Source organism: Schistocerca piceifrons, chromosome 7 (genome assembly GCF_021461385.2).
Source record: "Schistocerca piceifrons isolate TAMUIC-IGC-003096 chromosome 7, iqSchPice1.1, whole genome shotgun sequence".
Classification (NCBI taxonomy): domain Eukaryota; kingdom Metazoa; phylum Arthropoda; class Insecta; order Orthoptera; family Acrididae; genus Schistocerca; species Schistocerca piceifrons.
Window position 1 is genome coordinate 7,536,187 of NC_060144.1, and position 15,362 is coordinate 7,551,548.

Consider the following 15,362-nt stretch of genomic DNA (forward strand, 5'->3'; position numbering starts at 1 on the left):
CAACCAACGGTTGCTTCGTCAGGAAAGAGGGAAGGAGAGGGAAAGACGAAAGGATGTGGGTTTTAAGGGAGAGGGTAAGGAGTCATTCCAATCCCGGGAGCGGAAAGACTTACCTTATGGGGAAAAAAGGACGGGTATACACTCGCGCGCACACACAACACATATCCATCCGCACATATGTCTGCTTGTGTCTGTGTATGTGCGGATGGATATGTGTGTGTGTGTGCGCAAGTGTATACCCGTCCTTTTTTCCCCATAAGGTAAGTCTTTCCGCTCCCGGGATTGGAATGACTCCTTACCCTCTCCCTTAAAACCCACATCCTTTCGTCTTTCCCTCTCCTTCCTTCTTTCCTGACGAAGCAACCGTTGGTTGCGAAAGCTAGAATTTTGTGTGTATGTTTGTGTGTCTATCGACCTGCCAGCGCTTTTGTTTGGTAAGTCTAATCATCTTTTATATATATATATATATATATATAATCATGAATTTTTCCATATTCACAAAATGTGAAAATTTCCCAGTAGTTGTGCTAATAATGCTTAATGCCACTGGAAAAATTGGAAAAAAGAATTCAAAATATTCTAAGACTGTGAAATCTGTATGAATTTTTATCTGTAGTGAGGTGGATGTGTAGAACAGCCAGAGCATGTTATTAAACCATATGAAGTCACATTATGACTAATTTTATTATTCTCAATTTAACCAACAACCATTTTAAAAAAGTATACTATTAAGTGTCCATTATTAGTTATTAAATGACATAATAACTGTTGTAATCTGTTGTGACCGCGACCGTTCCAATCGCGGGGTGGCCGAGAAAGCGCGGCGGGACCAAAAGGAGAGCAGCTCGCGAATAAACAAACAAATGGAAAGGACGGACACGAAATGATGGACGATGGAGAGAGAACTTACGACGACAACATGGAAGAAGCAATGGAGTGACAGAGGCAACCAAACGAATCCAAGATGCCCACTAGTAATGAAAACAAAGAACGATAAACACACTGTCTGTTGTCGAGACGATGTGTCAAGACTCGTGCACTTATTATACTCGCTGGCTGAGCGAGTGGCAGGCACTAAAATACTCTATCGGGGGAGCCGCTATTGGGCGTTGGAACCACGTGTTCCATTGTGGTGCCCTCACACTAAATGCAGGCCAGGACACACACACTGCCATGGCTTACGGCGCGATGGTGCAGAGACCTCTAGTCGTCGTCAATGTCCATGACGTCTGGCGGAGATTCAAATTCCGCGGCACGCAGTACCAGACTAACTTTTCATGTTTCATTAATGTGTATTCTCAATTGTGCATACTGCAATCTGTTCATTCATGATAGGTGGATGATTAATGTCCTACTGAAATACAGAAGCCATTCTAAAAGTGCTATTACTCGGTGTTCATCCTTTTTTGTATCAACTTACCAGAGAAATTGACAAAAGTTACGGAATATAGAGGGATTCTCCGATTCCTTTGATACACTTCCAGTTGAAATGGCTTCAGCAGGTGTGTGTTTACCACATCATCACAACAGTATATGAGCATCTGATAGCTTAGCAACTATCTTGGACTTTTGATTTTCACTATATATTTTCCTTTGATGGTGAAGTTGGTGACATTCTTTGAGTAGTATCGTCCTTTCTGTAGTGAATGCCGTCGCTGTGTTAATGTTCTCCGTACCTTTCATGTAATATCTGATATTTGTGGACATAGTAGCAGTAGCTCGACCTCACATTACAGCCCAATTGTTCGACAACAATCGCGTGGCTTGAGCATCCTTAAATACTGCTTCTCTGTGTCAATTTCTATTGTTTACCACAGGCAGTGTGCCGCACCGAACAGTCTGGAAAGTGTCAGTGACTTCCTAGTTGTCGTTAACTGGGTTGCAATACTTCTGCAGGCTGTGTTACACATTGGCGACAAGTGGTGTCTGTTATCATCATAATGTTGCAAAGTCTCTGACTATGCAGCCCCTTTGCCGACTGTGACGGACTTTGTAGTATTCTGGTTGTGTTGTGGCAGTTTGCAATACCTGCTTATAACTTTATCCCTTTACAGCAAGGCAGTGTTCCTAAGGAAGAGGTCTGCACTCCAAGGGAAGAGATTGGCTGCAATTACCACCTACCCTACACCACTTGGAGATCCTTAATAGATTAAAAATGGAAGTCTCTCAGTGCAGAACAAACTTTATCACATGGTAGTTTGAGGAAGACATTACATGCAGCTCCAGCCACCTAATAATCTATTAATGTGACAAAACATGGACGAAGTTAATCTTTTGGTATCATAATAGAACTGTGATCAGTGAATATATTTAATCTTTGTGATTTAGGACCCAAGACTGCAGTGCTAAGTTTCTACTTATGGTCTTTTTGGGAGCTGTTACGAGTTGCCATTACACATACTTCAAGATTCCTTTATGGCACTGATCATCATCGGAAGCCAATTTGTTATGTGGCATTTTTGAAAATTTGATGACTTCTGCTCACTCCCACCAGTTAGGGATATTCAGTAACTTTACAAATGACAACGGTATAGATCTTATGGCAAATGGAAACTGATTGCTGTAGCTTTTTTTTTTTGTACACCTGACACAATGTACTTCCAGAACATGCCAGGCACAAAGTTTTTATACACCTGGTACAACTTATACAACTTACTACCACAACATGTCAGGCACATCCAGAAGTGTAAGAGTACCACAGGTGTGATAAAACAGTCGAGTCAGTGGTAAGTACACTTCCCACAGTCCACAAAAATAAATATTAATTTTGTTGTAAGTATACTTTCCATGCCATGTGGAAAAATTAATTTGGAAATACAACATGTTTTGGTGTTATGTGTACTTCTCACAGCTCCTGAAAGGTACAAGACGTTAATGACAATTATGAGCAACATTTCACAACAAACAGAAACTAGCATCTCAATAACATCAACTTCCAACATTGGCATTTTAACAATAAAAATGCAGTGGCTTTACTGCTTTGTAAGTAAGTCACCATGAGCTCCAGGGACATCTCTTCAGTGAACACGGAGTATTTCTGACTTCAATAGTGTAGTCAACTGACAACGTCAATCAAAAATCAATGCAAAAAGCATACAATGTCAACTGCCATACTGCAGCAAAAGATCTTGCTGAGAACCTGAGAAAATTCTGCTCCTACATAAAATTGCAATGTGAGTTGAAGACTTATATCCCACCATTTGTTGACTAATCTGGTGTGGCAATATGGGATGGCAAAAGGAAAGCTGAGGTTTTAAATTTCAAATTTAAGAAATCACTCATGCAGGAGGTCATAGAAATATATCATCATTTGACACTCGCACAGATTGCAGTATGGGAGACACAGCAATAGGCATCCCTGGTGTGGATAAGCAACTGGAAGAGTTGAAAAGAAATTTACTGGCAGGTCCAGATGAAATCCTAATTTGGTTTCATAAAGAGTACTCTACGGCATTGGTCCCTAACTTAGCTTTTGTTTATCGTGAATCTCTCATGCAACAATAAAGTCCCAAGCGATTGGAATAGAGCATGGATAACTTGCACATGTTGTTGTTGTTGTTGTTGTGGTCTTCAGTCCTAAGACTGGTTTGATGCAGCTCTCCATGCTACTCTATCCTGTGCAAGCTTTTTCATCTCCCAGTACCTACTGCAACCTACATCCTTCTGAATCTGCTTAGTGTATTCATCTCTTGGTCTCCCTCTACGATTTTTACCCTCCACGCTGCCCTCCAATACTAAATTGGTGATCCCTTGATGCCTCAGAACATGTCCTACCAACCGATCCCTTCTTCTGGTCAAGTTGTGCCACAAACTTCTCTTCTCCCCAATCCTATTCAATACTTCCTCATTAGTTATGTGATCTACCCATCTAATCTTCAGCATTCTTCTGTAGCACCACATTTCGAAAGCTTCTATTCTCTTCTTGTCCAAACTATTTATCGTCCATGTTTCACTTCCATACATGGCTACACTCCATACAAATACTTTCAGAAATGACTTCCTGACACTTAAATCTATACTCGATGTTAACAAATTTCTCTTCTTCAGAAACGCTTTCCTTGCCATTGCCAGCCTACATTTTATATCCTCTCTACTTGGACCATCATCAGTTATTTTGCTCCCCAAATAGCAAAACTCCTTTACTACTTTAAGTGCCTCATTTCCTAATCTAATTCCCTCAGCATCACCCGAATTAATTAGACTACATTCCATTATCCTTGTTTTGCTTTTGTTGATGCTCATCTTATATCCTCCTTTCAAGACACTGTCCATTCCATTCAACTGCTCTTCCAAGTCCTTTGCTGTCTCTGACAGAATTACAATGTCATCGGCGAACCTCAAAGTTTTTATTTCTTCTCCATGAATTTTAATACCTACTCCGAATTTTTCTTTTGTTTCCTTTACTGCTTGCTCAATATACAGATTGAACAACATCGGGGAGAGGCTACAACCCTGTCTTACTCCCTTCCCAACCACTGCTTCCCTTTCATGTCCCTCGACTCTTATAACTGCCATCTGGTTTCTGTACAAATTGTAAATAGCCTTTCGCTCCCTGTATTTTACCCCTGCCACCTTTAGAATTTGAAAGAGAGTATTCCAGTCAACATTGTCAAAAGCTTTCTCTAAGTCTACAAATGCTAGAAACGTAGGTTTGCCTTTCCTTAATCTTTCTTCTAAGATAAGTCGTAAGGTCAGTATTGCCTCACGTGTTCCAGTGTTTCTACGGAATCCAAACTGATCTTCCCCGAGGTTGGCTTCTACTAGTTTTTCCATTCGTCTGTAAAGAATTCGTGTTAGTATTTTGCAGCTGTGACTTATTAAGCTGATAGTTCGGTAATTTTCACATCTGTCAACACCTGCTTTCTTTGGGATTGGAATTATTATATTCTTCTTGAAGTCTGAGGGTATTTCGCCTGTTTCATACATCTTGCTCACCAGATGGTAGAGTTTTGTCAGGACTGGCTCTCCCACGGCCGTCAGTAGTTCCAATGGAATATTGTCTACTCCGGGAGCCTTGTTTCGACTCAGATCTTTCAGTGCTCTGTCAAACTCTTCACGCAGTATCATATCTCCCATTTCATCTTCATCTACATCCTCTTCCATTTCCATAATATTGTCCTCAAGTACATCGCCCTTGTATAGACCCTCTATATACTCCTTCCACCTTTCTGCTTTCCCTTCTTTGCTTAGAACTGGGTTTCCATCTGAGCTCTTGATATTCATACAAGTCGTTCTCTTATCTCCAAAGGTCTCTTTAATTTTCCTGTAGGCGGTATCTATCTTACCCCTAGTGAGATAGGCCTCTACATCCTTACATTTGTCCTCTAGCCATCCCTGCTTAGCCATTTTGCACTTCCTGTCGATCTCATTTTTGAGACGTTTGTATTCCTTTTTGCCTGTTTCACTTACTGCATTTTTATATTTTCTCCTTTCATCAATTAAATTCAATATTTCTTCTGTTACCCAAGGATTTCTACTAGCCCTCGTCTTTTTACCTACTTGATCCTCTGCTGCCTTCACTACTTCATCCCTCAAAGCTACCCATTCTTCTTCTACTGTATTTATTTCCCCCATTCCTGTCAATTGCTCCCTTATGCTCTCCCTGAATCTCTGTACAACCTCTGGTTCTTTTAGTTTATCCAGGTCCCATCTCCTTAAATTCCCACCTTTTTGCAGTTTCTTCAGTTTTAATCTACAGGTCATAACCAATAGATTGTGGTCAGAGTCCACATCTGCCCCTGGAAATGTCTTACAATTTAAAACCTGGTTCCTAAATCTCTGTCTTACCATTATATAATCTATCTGATACCTTTTAGTATCTCCAGGGTTCTTCCATGTATACAACCTTCTTTCATGATTCTTAAACCAAGTGTTAGTTATGATTATGTTGTGCTCTGTGCAAAATTCGACCAGGCGGCTTCCTCTTTCATTTCTGTCCCCCAATCCATATTCACCTACTATGTTTCCTTCTCTCCCTTTTCCTACACTCGAATTCCAGTCACCCATGACTATTAAATTTTCGTCTCCCTTCACAATCTGAATAATTTCTTTTATTTCATCATACATTTCTTCAATTTCTTCGTCATCTGCAGAGCTAGTTGGCATATAAACTTGTACTACTGTAGTAGGCGTGGGCTTCGTATCTATCTTGGCCACAATAATGCGTTCACTATGCTGTTTGTAGTAGCTTACCCGCATTCCTATTTTCCTATTCATTATTAAACCTACTCCTGCATTACCCCTATTTGATTTTGTGTTTATAACCCTGTAGTCACCTGACCAGAAGTCTTGTTCCTCCTGCCACCGAACTTCACTAATTCCCACTATATCTAACTTCAACCTATCCATTTCCCTTTTTAAATTTTCTAACCTACCTGCCCGATTAAGGGATCTGACATTCCACGCTCCGATCCGTAGAACGCCAGTTTTCTTTCTCCTGATAACAACATCCTCTTGAGTAGTCCCCGCCCGGAGATCCGAATGGGGGACTATTTTACCTCCGGAATATTTTACCCAAGAGGACGCCATCATCATGTAATCATACAGTAAAGCTGCATGCCCTCGGGAAAAATTACGGCTGTAGTTTCCCCTTGCTTTCAGCCGTTCGCAGTACCAGCACAGCAAGGCCGTTTTGGTTATTGTTACAAGGCCAGATCAGTCAATCACCCAGACTGTTGCCCTTGCAGCTACTGAAAAGGCTGCTGCCCCTCTTCAGGAACCACACGTTTGTCTGGCCTCTCAACAGATACCCCTCCGTTGTGGTTGCACCTACGGTACGGCTATCTGTATCGCTGAGGCACGCAAGCCTCCCCACCAACGGCAAGGTCCATGGTTCATGGGGGGGAGGAACTTGCACATAAGAAGGATAAAAGAACAGACTTGCAAAATTACAGATCACTACCCTTGACACTGGTTTGCTGCAGAATTCTTGAACATATTCTGAGTTCAAATATAATAAATGTCCTTGAACTGAAAAGCTCCTATCCACAAATCACCATGTATTTAAAAAGTGTTACTTGAGCAAAAGTCTCTTTGTCCTTTTCTTACACGATTTCCTGCGAACCATGGATGAAGGGGAACAGGCAGATTCCATATTATTACACTTCCGGAAGGTGTGTGACAATGTGCCCCACTCCAGACTTAACGAAGGTCCAAGCATACAGCTCAGGTTCCCGGATATGAGAGTGGCTTGAACACTTCTTGCGTAACAGAACTCTGAACGTTGTCCTTGACAGTGAGTGTTTATCAGAGACAACGGTAATATCAGGAGCAGCCCAGGGAAATGTGAAAGGCCCATTCTTATTCTCTGTACACAACGTCCTGACTGACATGCTAAGCAGCAATCAGTGGCTATTTGCTGATGATACAGTGGTGTACCGGAGGGTGTTGTTGAATGACAGTAGGATAATACAAAATAACTTAGGAAAAATTTCTAACAGTATGATGAATGGCAGTTTGCTCTAAATTTGGAAAAATTTAAATTAATGCACATGAGTAAGAACAACACTCTCATAACATTTAAATACAGTATCAGCAGTATACTGCATGACAGTCACATTGATTAAATATCTAGGCTAACATTGTAAAGCAAACGGAAATGGTGTGAGCACATAAGGACAATACTAGGGAGGGCAAATAGTTGACTTCGGTTTAATGGGAGAATTTTGGAAATTGTAGCCCATCTATAAAAGAGATTGCATATAGGACAAAGTGCAATCCATTCTTGAGTACTGCTTGAGTGTTTGCGATTCCCACCTGATTGGATTAAAGAAAGACATTGAAGCCATTCAGAGGCAGGCCACTAGGTTTGATCAACACTCAAGAGGTGCTTTGTGAACTAAAATGGGAGTCCCTGGAAGGAAGTCTATGTTCCTTACATGAAAAAGAGGTATGGGGGATCATGTATATTAGTTGAACAGACACAAAGCTTTGAAGCCAAAACGACTTTCGATTGTTTAAATGAGGAACAGGTATTCGAAAGCTGTTGCATTGAGCTGTCTGAATATGGTTTACTAATCATAAGCATATATCATGTCCCGGAATATTGGGCTACTAGGGCATTTCTAGAGAAATTTGAAACTCTGCTAAGTAGATTGCAAGTAGGGAAACCATATAAAAAGATTGCAATTTGTTATGATTTTAATATAGATATAAGAGACGAACAGATTTGTTACCACCCTGAAGGATTTGTTGGCTACAAATGGCTTAACACTAAATTTTTCTGAGCACACCAGGGCCACAGCCATTTCTGCTACATGCATTGATAATATAGTGAGCAGCAAAGATTATGGGAATACAGAAAAACATGTATTAGAATTAGGAATATCTGATCACTCAGCACTTTTTATGTCATTGCCATACATAGACAAAACATTTAGGCCCACAGTAAAATTGATCAGAAATTTCAGCCTGCCAAATATAAACACATTTATCTTGAAATGAAAGGAAACCCACTGGACCTTCAGCAACCAGTGTTCAGTAAACAATAATTACAACACTTTCATATCTGAATTCAAGAATATTTTCAACGAATGCTTTCCCCCCCGTATCAACACATGATAAATACAATAAAAATAAGACATGGATTACGGAAGGTATCAGGATCTCTAGTATTACAAAGAGGGAAATGCATAAGGAAGCGAAAACCAACCATGATGCTGAATTTATTAGGTACAAAATCAAATACAAAAAAAATATTTGATCAGGTAGTTAAACAAGCAAAACAAATGGCAAACAGTAAATATATAGCTAATGCCTCAAATAAATCAAAAGCAGTATGGAAGGTTGTCAAGAAAGAAACAGGTACTCAAGAAACAAAACATTTTAATTACAAACTAGAAATTGGTGGGAATACTGTTGCTAACACTCAGCACACCTGTGAAGAATTTAATAAGTACTTCATAACCACAAACAAAATTCATAACTTCTTGCTTCCATAAATAAGACCTGATGCAGTACTGCAGGAATCAAGAGAGTTTAAATTTACTGCAATATCATGTCAGGAAGTACCTAACATCATACAACCCCTAAAAAATCTTAAATCTGTGGGATGGGATGAAATTCCAACAAATATCATAAAGGCAGGAAGTGACAGCATTGCACCTCAACTCTGTAAAATAATAAACCAATCATTTGATGAGGGCTGCTTTCCAGACTGAAATATGCTGAAATTTGTCCAATCTACAAACAGGGAAAACAAGATTATTTAGTAAATTTCCACCCAGTGTCTATACTCCCAGTTTCCTCTAAAATAGTTGAACGAAAAGTATGTAATCAAAATTAGAAAAGTACAATAAAGAAGGTAATATTATTCTCAATAACCAATATGGGTTTAGGAAGGGATGAAACACTTTACAATGAAATAATCTCTAAAGTAAGTAAATGCCTCGACAACAAACAAAATGTATCTGGCATTTGTTGTGACCTCTAAAGGTGTTTGACACAGTAAACCATAAGCTACTGCTCCAAAAATTGGGTACCTACGGCTTCCATGGAAAATATATAAGATGGTTTCCATCTTATCTCAAAAACAGACACCAAAGGGTGGTGATACATCAAAAGGGAGAGAAAACTTTCTCTAGCCGGAAAGAAATACAAGCAGGAGTGCCCCAGAGCTCGATATTAGGACCACTTCTGTTCTTATATTACACAAATGACATGCCTAGCAAAGTAAATACAGATACAATACTTTACGCAGATGACTCAACTGCTGTAGTCTGCTGCAAAAACACTGAAGAATTAGTATGGACCACGAAACAAACTCTACAAGAATTTGAACAATGGATAAAAAATAATGCTATGAAATTAAATCTTGAAAAAACCCAAATCATACACTTCAGGACCAAACAAACTACTGAATGTATATCGCAAACAGAATATTCAGGTAAAGAACTGACCACAGTTAATTCTATAAAATTTCTTGGGATAACTTTAAATAAAAACTTGCAATGAACTGACCATGTGGACAGTTTACTGAAGAGATTAAATAGTTTAGTTTATGCAATGAGGGTACTACACAAAGTAACGGGTTTAACGGTGATGAAAATTGTATGCCACGCGTATTTCATAACAGTTATAAGATATGGAATAATTTTTTGGGGTGCTGAAAAGACAAACCTCGTTTCAATCTTTTTTTTTTACAAACAAACAAAGGAGCAATGACAGGAACTAATAGTAGACATTCATGCAAACCACTATTCAAAAGTCTGGACTTCATGACAATCCCTTCCATCTTCATATATGAAATACTTCTCTTTGAACAGAAAAACTCGCATCTGTTTGAAGAAAATACATTCACACATGTCTATGAAACTAGACATAAATTGAAATACATGCTACCTTGTCACAGACACACACATGAAAATGCTCCATATTACATGGTTCTGAAGATCAGAAATAAGATAAGGTCAATATTTGGGGAATCTACGTTTGAGACCATTGGCACATACCTAAAAAGCAAATGTTATAGTTTAGAAGAATTTATAAATAGGAATAGGGAGTAAGGATACAAGTTCAAACGGTATACTTTTGAAGCCATATAGATACAAAGTACACACGTTCACTGTATATTCACGTTTATATATAGAATTATAGTTTGAATGGCTGTTTGTATTCCGTTCAGTACATCCATACTTCATATAGGTGCATGAAGTCTATGGTAATGATTTGATGAGTTACGAAAAGATTTTAAATATAATGTTGTATTTTTATTATAATAAGCAATGTATGTATTACGCCTTTCCGGTAGTATATAAAATACTGTAACAACTTAGGTTAAAGACTGACGAGTCACCAATGTTCTCAATCGAATGATTGTATAAAAACATGTTATGTGACAAAGTATCTTAAGTACCATCCAGAAAGTTCAGAGAACCTAAGTTTGAGGCTGACTGCAGGACAACTCCGCTGGCACCAATGTACATTTTGTGCAAGGACCACAAAGATATTAGGGCTCACATGGAAGCATTTAGACAGTCGTTTTTTCTTGCTCTGTGAGTGGAATAGGAAGGGGAACAACTGGTAGTGGTACAAGGTACCCCTGCCACACACAATGTGTTGTCTTGCGGAAAATGAACATAGATTTAGATATGGCAGTGAAGAGGACCATACAATCACCATTTCATGAGCTGCCTGTCCATGTTTTCCAGATGTTGCTTGGCCTTTACATGGGAGTATAATATGAACATGATGTTGGTATTATAGCAGTACATGGGACTGGACAGACATGGCTGCACTTTACTGTGGAGGAAGCCTTCTTTCATATATTTCAACAATACAAGATGGCATGAACACAGCCACTTTCTTGAGCTCACTGTTTAGCCATATGCTTGAGCACACTATTTGCTCCATTACCTCCTTACTTCTGGAACATTATGTAGCTCACACTCTGATAATACCTTTACTGAAATTAAGTATGCTGCACATTCTGATAACATCAGATAACCCACCAAACTTATCTTATTTTTAAAGTTTCTGCTCACTTGGATGTTTGTAATTCACTGACATGTCTTGTCATAGTGTGTAATGACTAAACATTAAATGGTGGAAGCTACAGACATGTGCCCCTCTCTCTTTCACTATTACAAACACATTTTGGTATAAATGTGCTCTCTTACTGAAACACTTATAATCAGAAGTTTTACTTGTTCTGGAGGGGTGAGTTTGTTGTTGTTGTGAAAGACAACAAGCCGAATTAAGTTTGTTAGTCCAACCAAACCACCAAAGAGCATCCCCCCCTCCTTCCGCCTACGGAGATAAATATTCACACAGCATGAGCCTGACTTTGGGGTAAGCTTTGAACAGGTGTGTGGAAGGTTCCCTGCTGGTTGCCCACTAACCTCAACAACCACAAAGACAATAACAATCACTAAGTTTCTTATTGAAAAAAATGCCACACATTATGAAACCAGTTACACATTAGCAGACTACAGTTGGCCCAAATTATAGCTGAGAATAATACATTCTACTTACCACTGAAAGTAGCTGCCTTTTATGGTTTTGATCCCTTTACTGTATGGAGAAAATCTACAAGCAATTTTTTTAAGCAAAGTTGCACAAAACCTACATTATAAAGTTGATTGAAATGTGGTATTCCTCCCTCCCCACAAAAAATCTTGGTTGTTGTGAAAGACTGAACTATAGTCAATGGAAGCATCCAATTCCACCTGTCTGCTCTGACCCATGACGTAACAGTGTTCTTGTGTGTGGTGACATCACTGTTGCACTGAGTTTTTGAGTTGGTTGCATTTGAGGATGTCGTCTTGTATTAGAGCGTACACTCTGGTTGTGGATGTGGACATGCTGAGTTTAACATGTGGTACTGGGTTCATTTGGGTTTTGGTTGTCATCATGTTAACGTGGCTTTGAGTTCAGGTAGTTAGTTCGATAACGTGGGTTGTGGAGGCATTTTCAGTGAGTTATTAAGGTCTTTTCGTGTGCGTTTTTGTTAGGACTGATTAGTTTGGTGTTCATTGTCAGGAAAGAAGTATTTTTTTATTGTTTTTTGTTAGGTATGAGTATGACAGTGAAGTTCATGAGTGTCTCATAACGTTCAGAGATGGGTGTTATGGTTCCTGACATACAGTTTCTGCAGATGTTCGGACCGATTGCTGAAAATTTGGGTGTCACATTTATGGCAACAACATGACGTTGACGAGAGTTCCAGTGGCTCAGACCAGGAACATGTAGCCTATATGCGGCATTGTCAGCATGTGCACTTTTGTGTGTGTGTGTGTGATATATATATATATATATATATATATATATATATATATATATATATAACTGCGGCTGAGGTATATAGATCAAGGGAAATGTCCAATTGCTGTGGTTTAATTGGTGTACCAGACAGATACAATTTAAATTGTTTTTTTAATAGGGAGGTGTTTTTTCTTGTTGTGCGCATACTAAAAGCCTAATTTTCCACATATGTCCTGTGGGTTTCATTTCATGTTTAGAGTGGGACGTTATTATGTCATTTTTATTTTGTCCGCATTTGATGGTGTGTGCATGTAGCGATGCCATTGTCTTCATTTTGTGTACATTGGCAGTAGGCATTTTCACCTTACTGATCACATCATGGGTCAAAGACAGAATTGGCCACTTCCGTAAGGCACACAGCCCGAAGTCTAGGATAGGTTGGAAAGTAACAATTTGGTTGAGAGATTGTGAAGCCAATGAATGTGAAAGCAGAAAATCTGGTTGTGGTAACAAATTGACTGGTAGCAAAGCCTAATGTTTACATCTGCGCCATATTTAAAAATGCAAGATGTGTCCAATGTAACTTACCAGCTGTTTGACATGTACACTGCTGATGTGTTGACACATAATTCATATGTACAATTTGTGACTCATGTGTACTGTCAAATGGAGACCTCTTCTGCTCGTTACATACAGCACCAGTGTTTTAATATGTTTTGGGCTACTGCCATGCGTAATTTGCAAACACGATGGGGATACAATAGCAAATACTCTAACATATCTCCACTAGCACATAATTTAAAGCTAGGAATAGTAATATACATTTAATTACCTGTGTAGTTTCAAACACAATGGATTTCCTTCCTCATCAGCAACAACATAAATATTCGATTCCTTGCCTACTCCTATCTGGTTGCCAAACGATGATATTACATTCTTCATAGTCAAGGCCTTGAGTGCCAAATAATCATACCCAGAATTTGTTAACCTGTATCCGTCATCTGCAAATCCAACATTAGAGACGTCAGTATCGAAGTCGGATAAATAACTTCACGGAAGAACGATGTCTAACAGCTAATATAATCAGCTTAATACAAAAGAAATGTTTACATACATCGTTTTCCTCTCTCATAGCTGAGCAGTCTATGTTTACACAAATCCTTGAGCACTTTGTGAACGCCACCATGCTGCAAGTTAGCGATTGAGGCCGCAAGAGGTGCAGGAACCAGTTCATGATTCTTCATTCCCATTTCAATCTGGGAACAAAATAATATACTGTCAGGGCAAGTCCGTTACATTATTTTTTTTTTTTAATTTTACATGGCGCGAAAGTATCATTTATCGTAATCTAAAATTCTTCTTTATGTCTGTGTGTTCTAAATCTGCATGTTACAACAAACATATTCAACACCTGTCGTCCTTCACATCTCTGAGACACTGCATAAGTGTTTCAGACGCCTAATTCCTTCCGTCCTGCTCCATGCCTCTGACACTATACAGTGAATATCCGGCATTGACAATGTATCTAAATTATAAAAGGTTATTAGGACAGTGTGTTTTTCTATGAAATAATCGACGAAAATAAGTCACTTTACCGATAAAAAAAAACGAAAGCTTTTGAGATCAACAACTTCACTTTCTCAAAATAATGTGGTTTATTACAGGTAACGCAACAAAGTGTCAAACTTACTGCAGTTAGAACACGGAAATCTTCCTTCGTGAGATACCGCAAAATGGAAACATTTAGTTTTCCCATGGTGTTTTTCTCAATGTATCACGTGCTACGTTTACAACAACTTAACCTCGAACATACATTCTCTTCCACCCCTATGCTCACACACCAGCGACCACAGTGACAGTACTTTCCGAGATTAGTCGATTACTATATTCGTTCGAGATCCAGTTTCAACCATGTGAATGCTTTCGACGCAGGCACTCTCCGAGTTCTTCCCGTGGTTAGTGACTGCGTGGTATCTGTTCGAGTTGCGACCAATGGACGGTTGCAACTAGTTTCGATTGATCAGAGTTAATTCTTTGCCTGGTTCCAAATCCTTTCATAAGCCTGTACCAAAGGGATCAGCGCGCGCAAGTGCAGAGCTTTTATGTCCAGTCTCGTAGGTCATAGCATTGTCATTGAAGATAGGAAGTTCTACGTTCCTGATAGCCTAGTGAAGAAACTGTATTTCTCAAACTTATGAAAATTTAATACTTCATAGTGTAATCTTGTTCTCTCGAGGGATTTTTCTGTAGAAATATGTTGCCTATATAAAGTCTGATGAACCAAAAGCAAAAGAATCTCTCTATCCTTTAACATCACTTTCAAAATGGATACATTTTTTCATCCATACAAGGATCCGATGACAGTAGACGATAATAGGGAGGTCAAACTCTTTGCTATAAATGACACGAACAGATTATGTTGGCTCCCTTTACAGGGGAGATACATAGTTAGAAATAAGCATGCTATGTTGTTACACATAAATAGTGAAATTAAGCTGCATTCTTAACCAGTGGACTTATTGCGGCCACTCAACCAACTAAACCAACGATAATTTTTCTTCACATTAGATACTTTCGGGTATTTGCTGCAATGTTTATTAACATTGGTACTAATTATCTGCACTGTATTGTCAATCAGGAACAAAATTTGTGTTACCAAAATC

At 39.0% G+C, this 15,362-nt stretch overlaps 1 protein-coding gene across 1 annotated transcript in view; it reads right to left on the bottom strand.

The window, feature by feature from the left end:
• Positions 1–14,682, bottom strand: part of LOC124804817 (serine/threonine-protein kinase RIO2) — a 124,723-nt gene extending 110,041 nt beyond the window's left edge. The window contains exons 1-3 of the mRNA XM_047265155.1: positions 14,390–14,682; positions 13,814–13,955; positions 13,532–13,700 (exon numbers count right to left, since the gene is read on the bottom strand). Of these exons, the coding sequence (XP_047121111.1) occupies positions 13,532–13,700; positions 13,814–13,955; positions 14,390–14,455 (377 nt within the window). The 5' untranslated portion in view covers positions 14,456–14,682. The remainder of the gene's footprint in view (positions 1–13,531; positions 13,701–13,813; positions 13,956–14,389) is intronic.
• Positions 14,683–15,362: the final 680 nt, after the last annotated feature.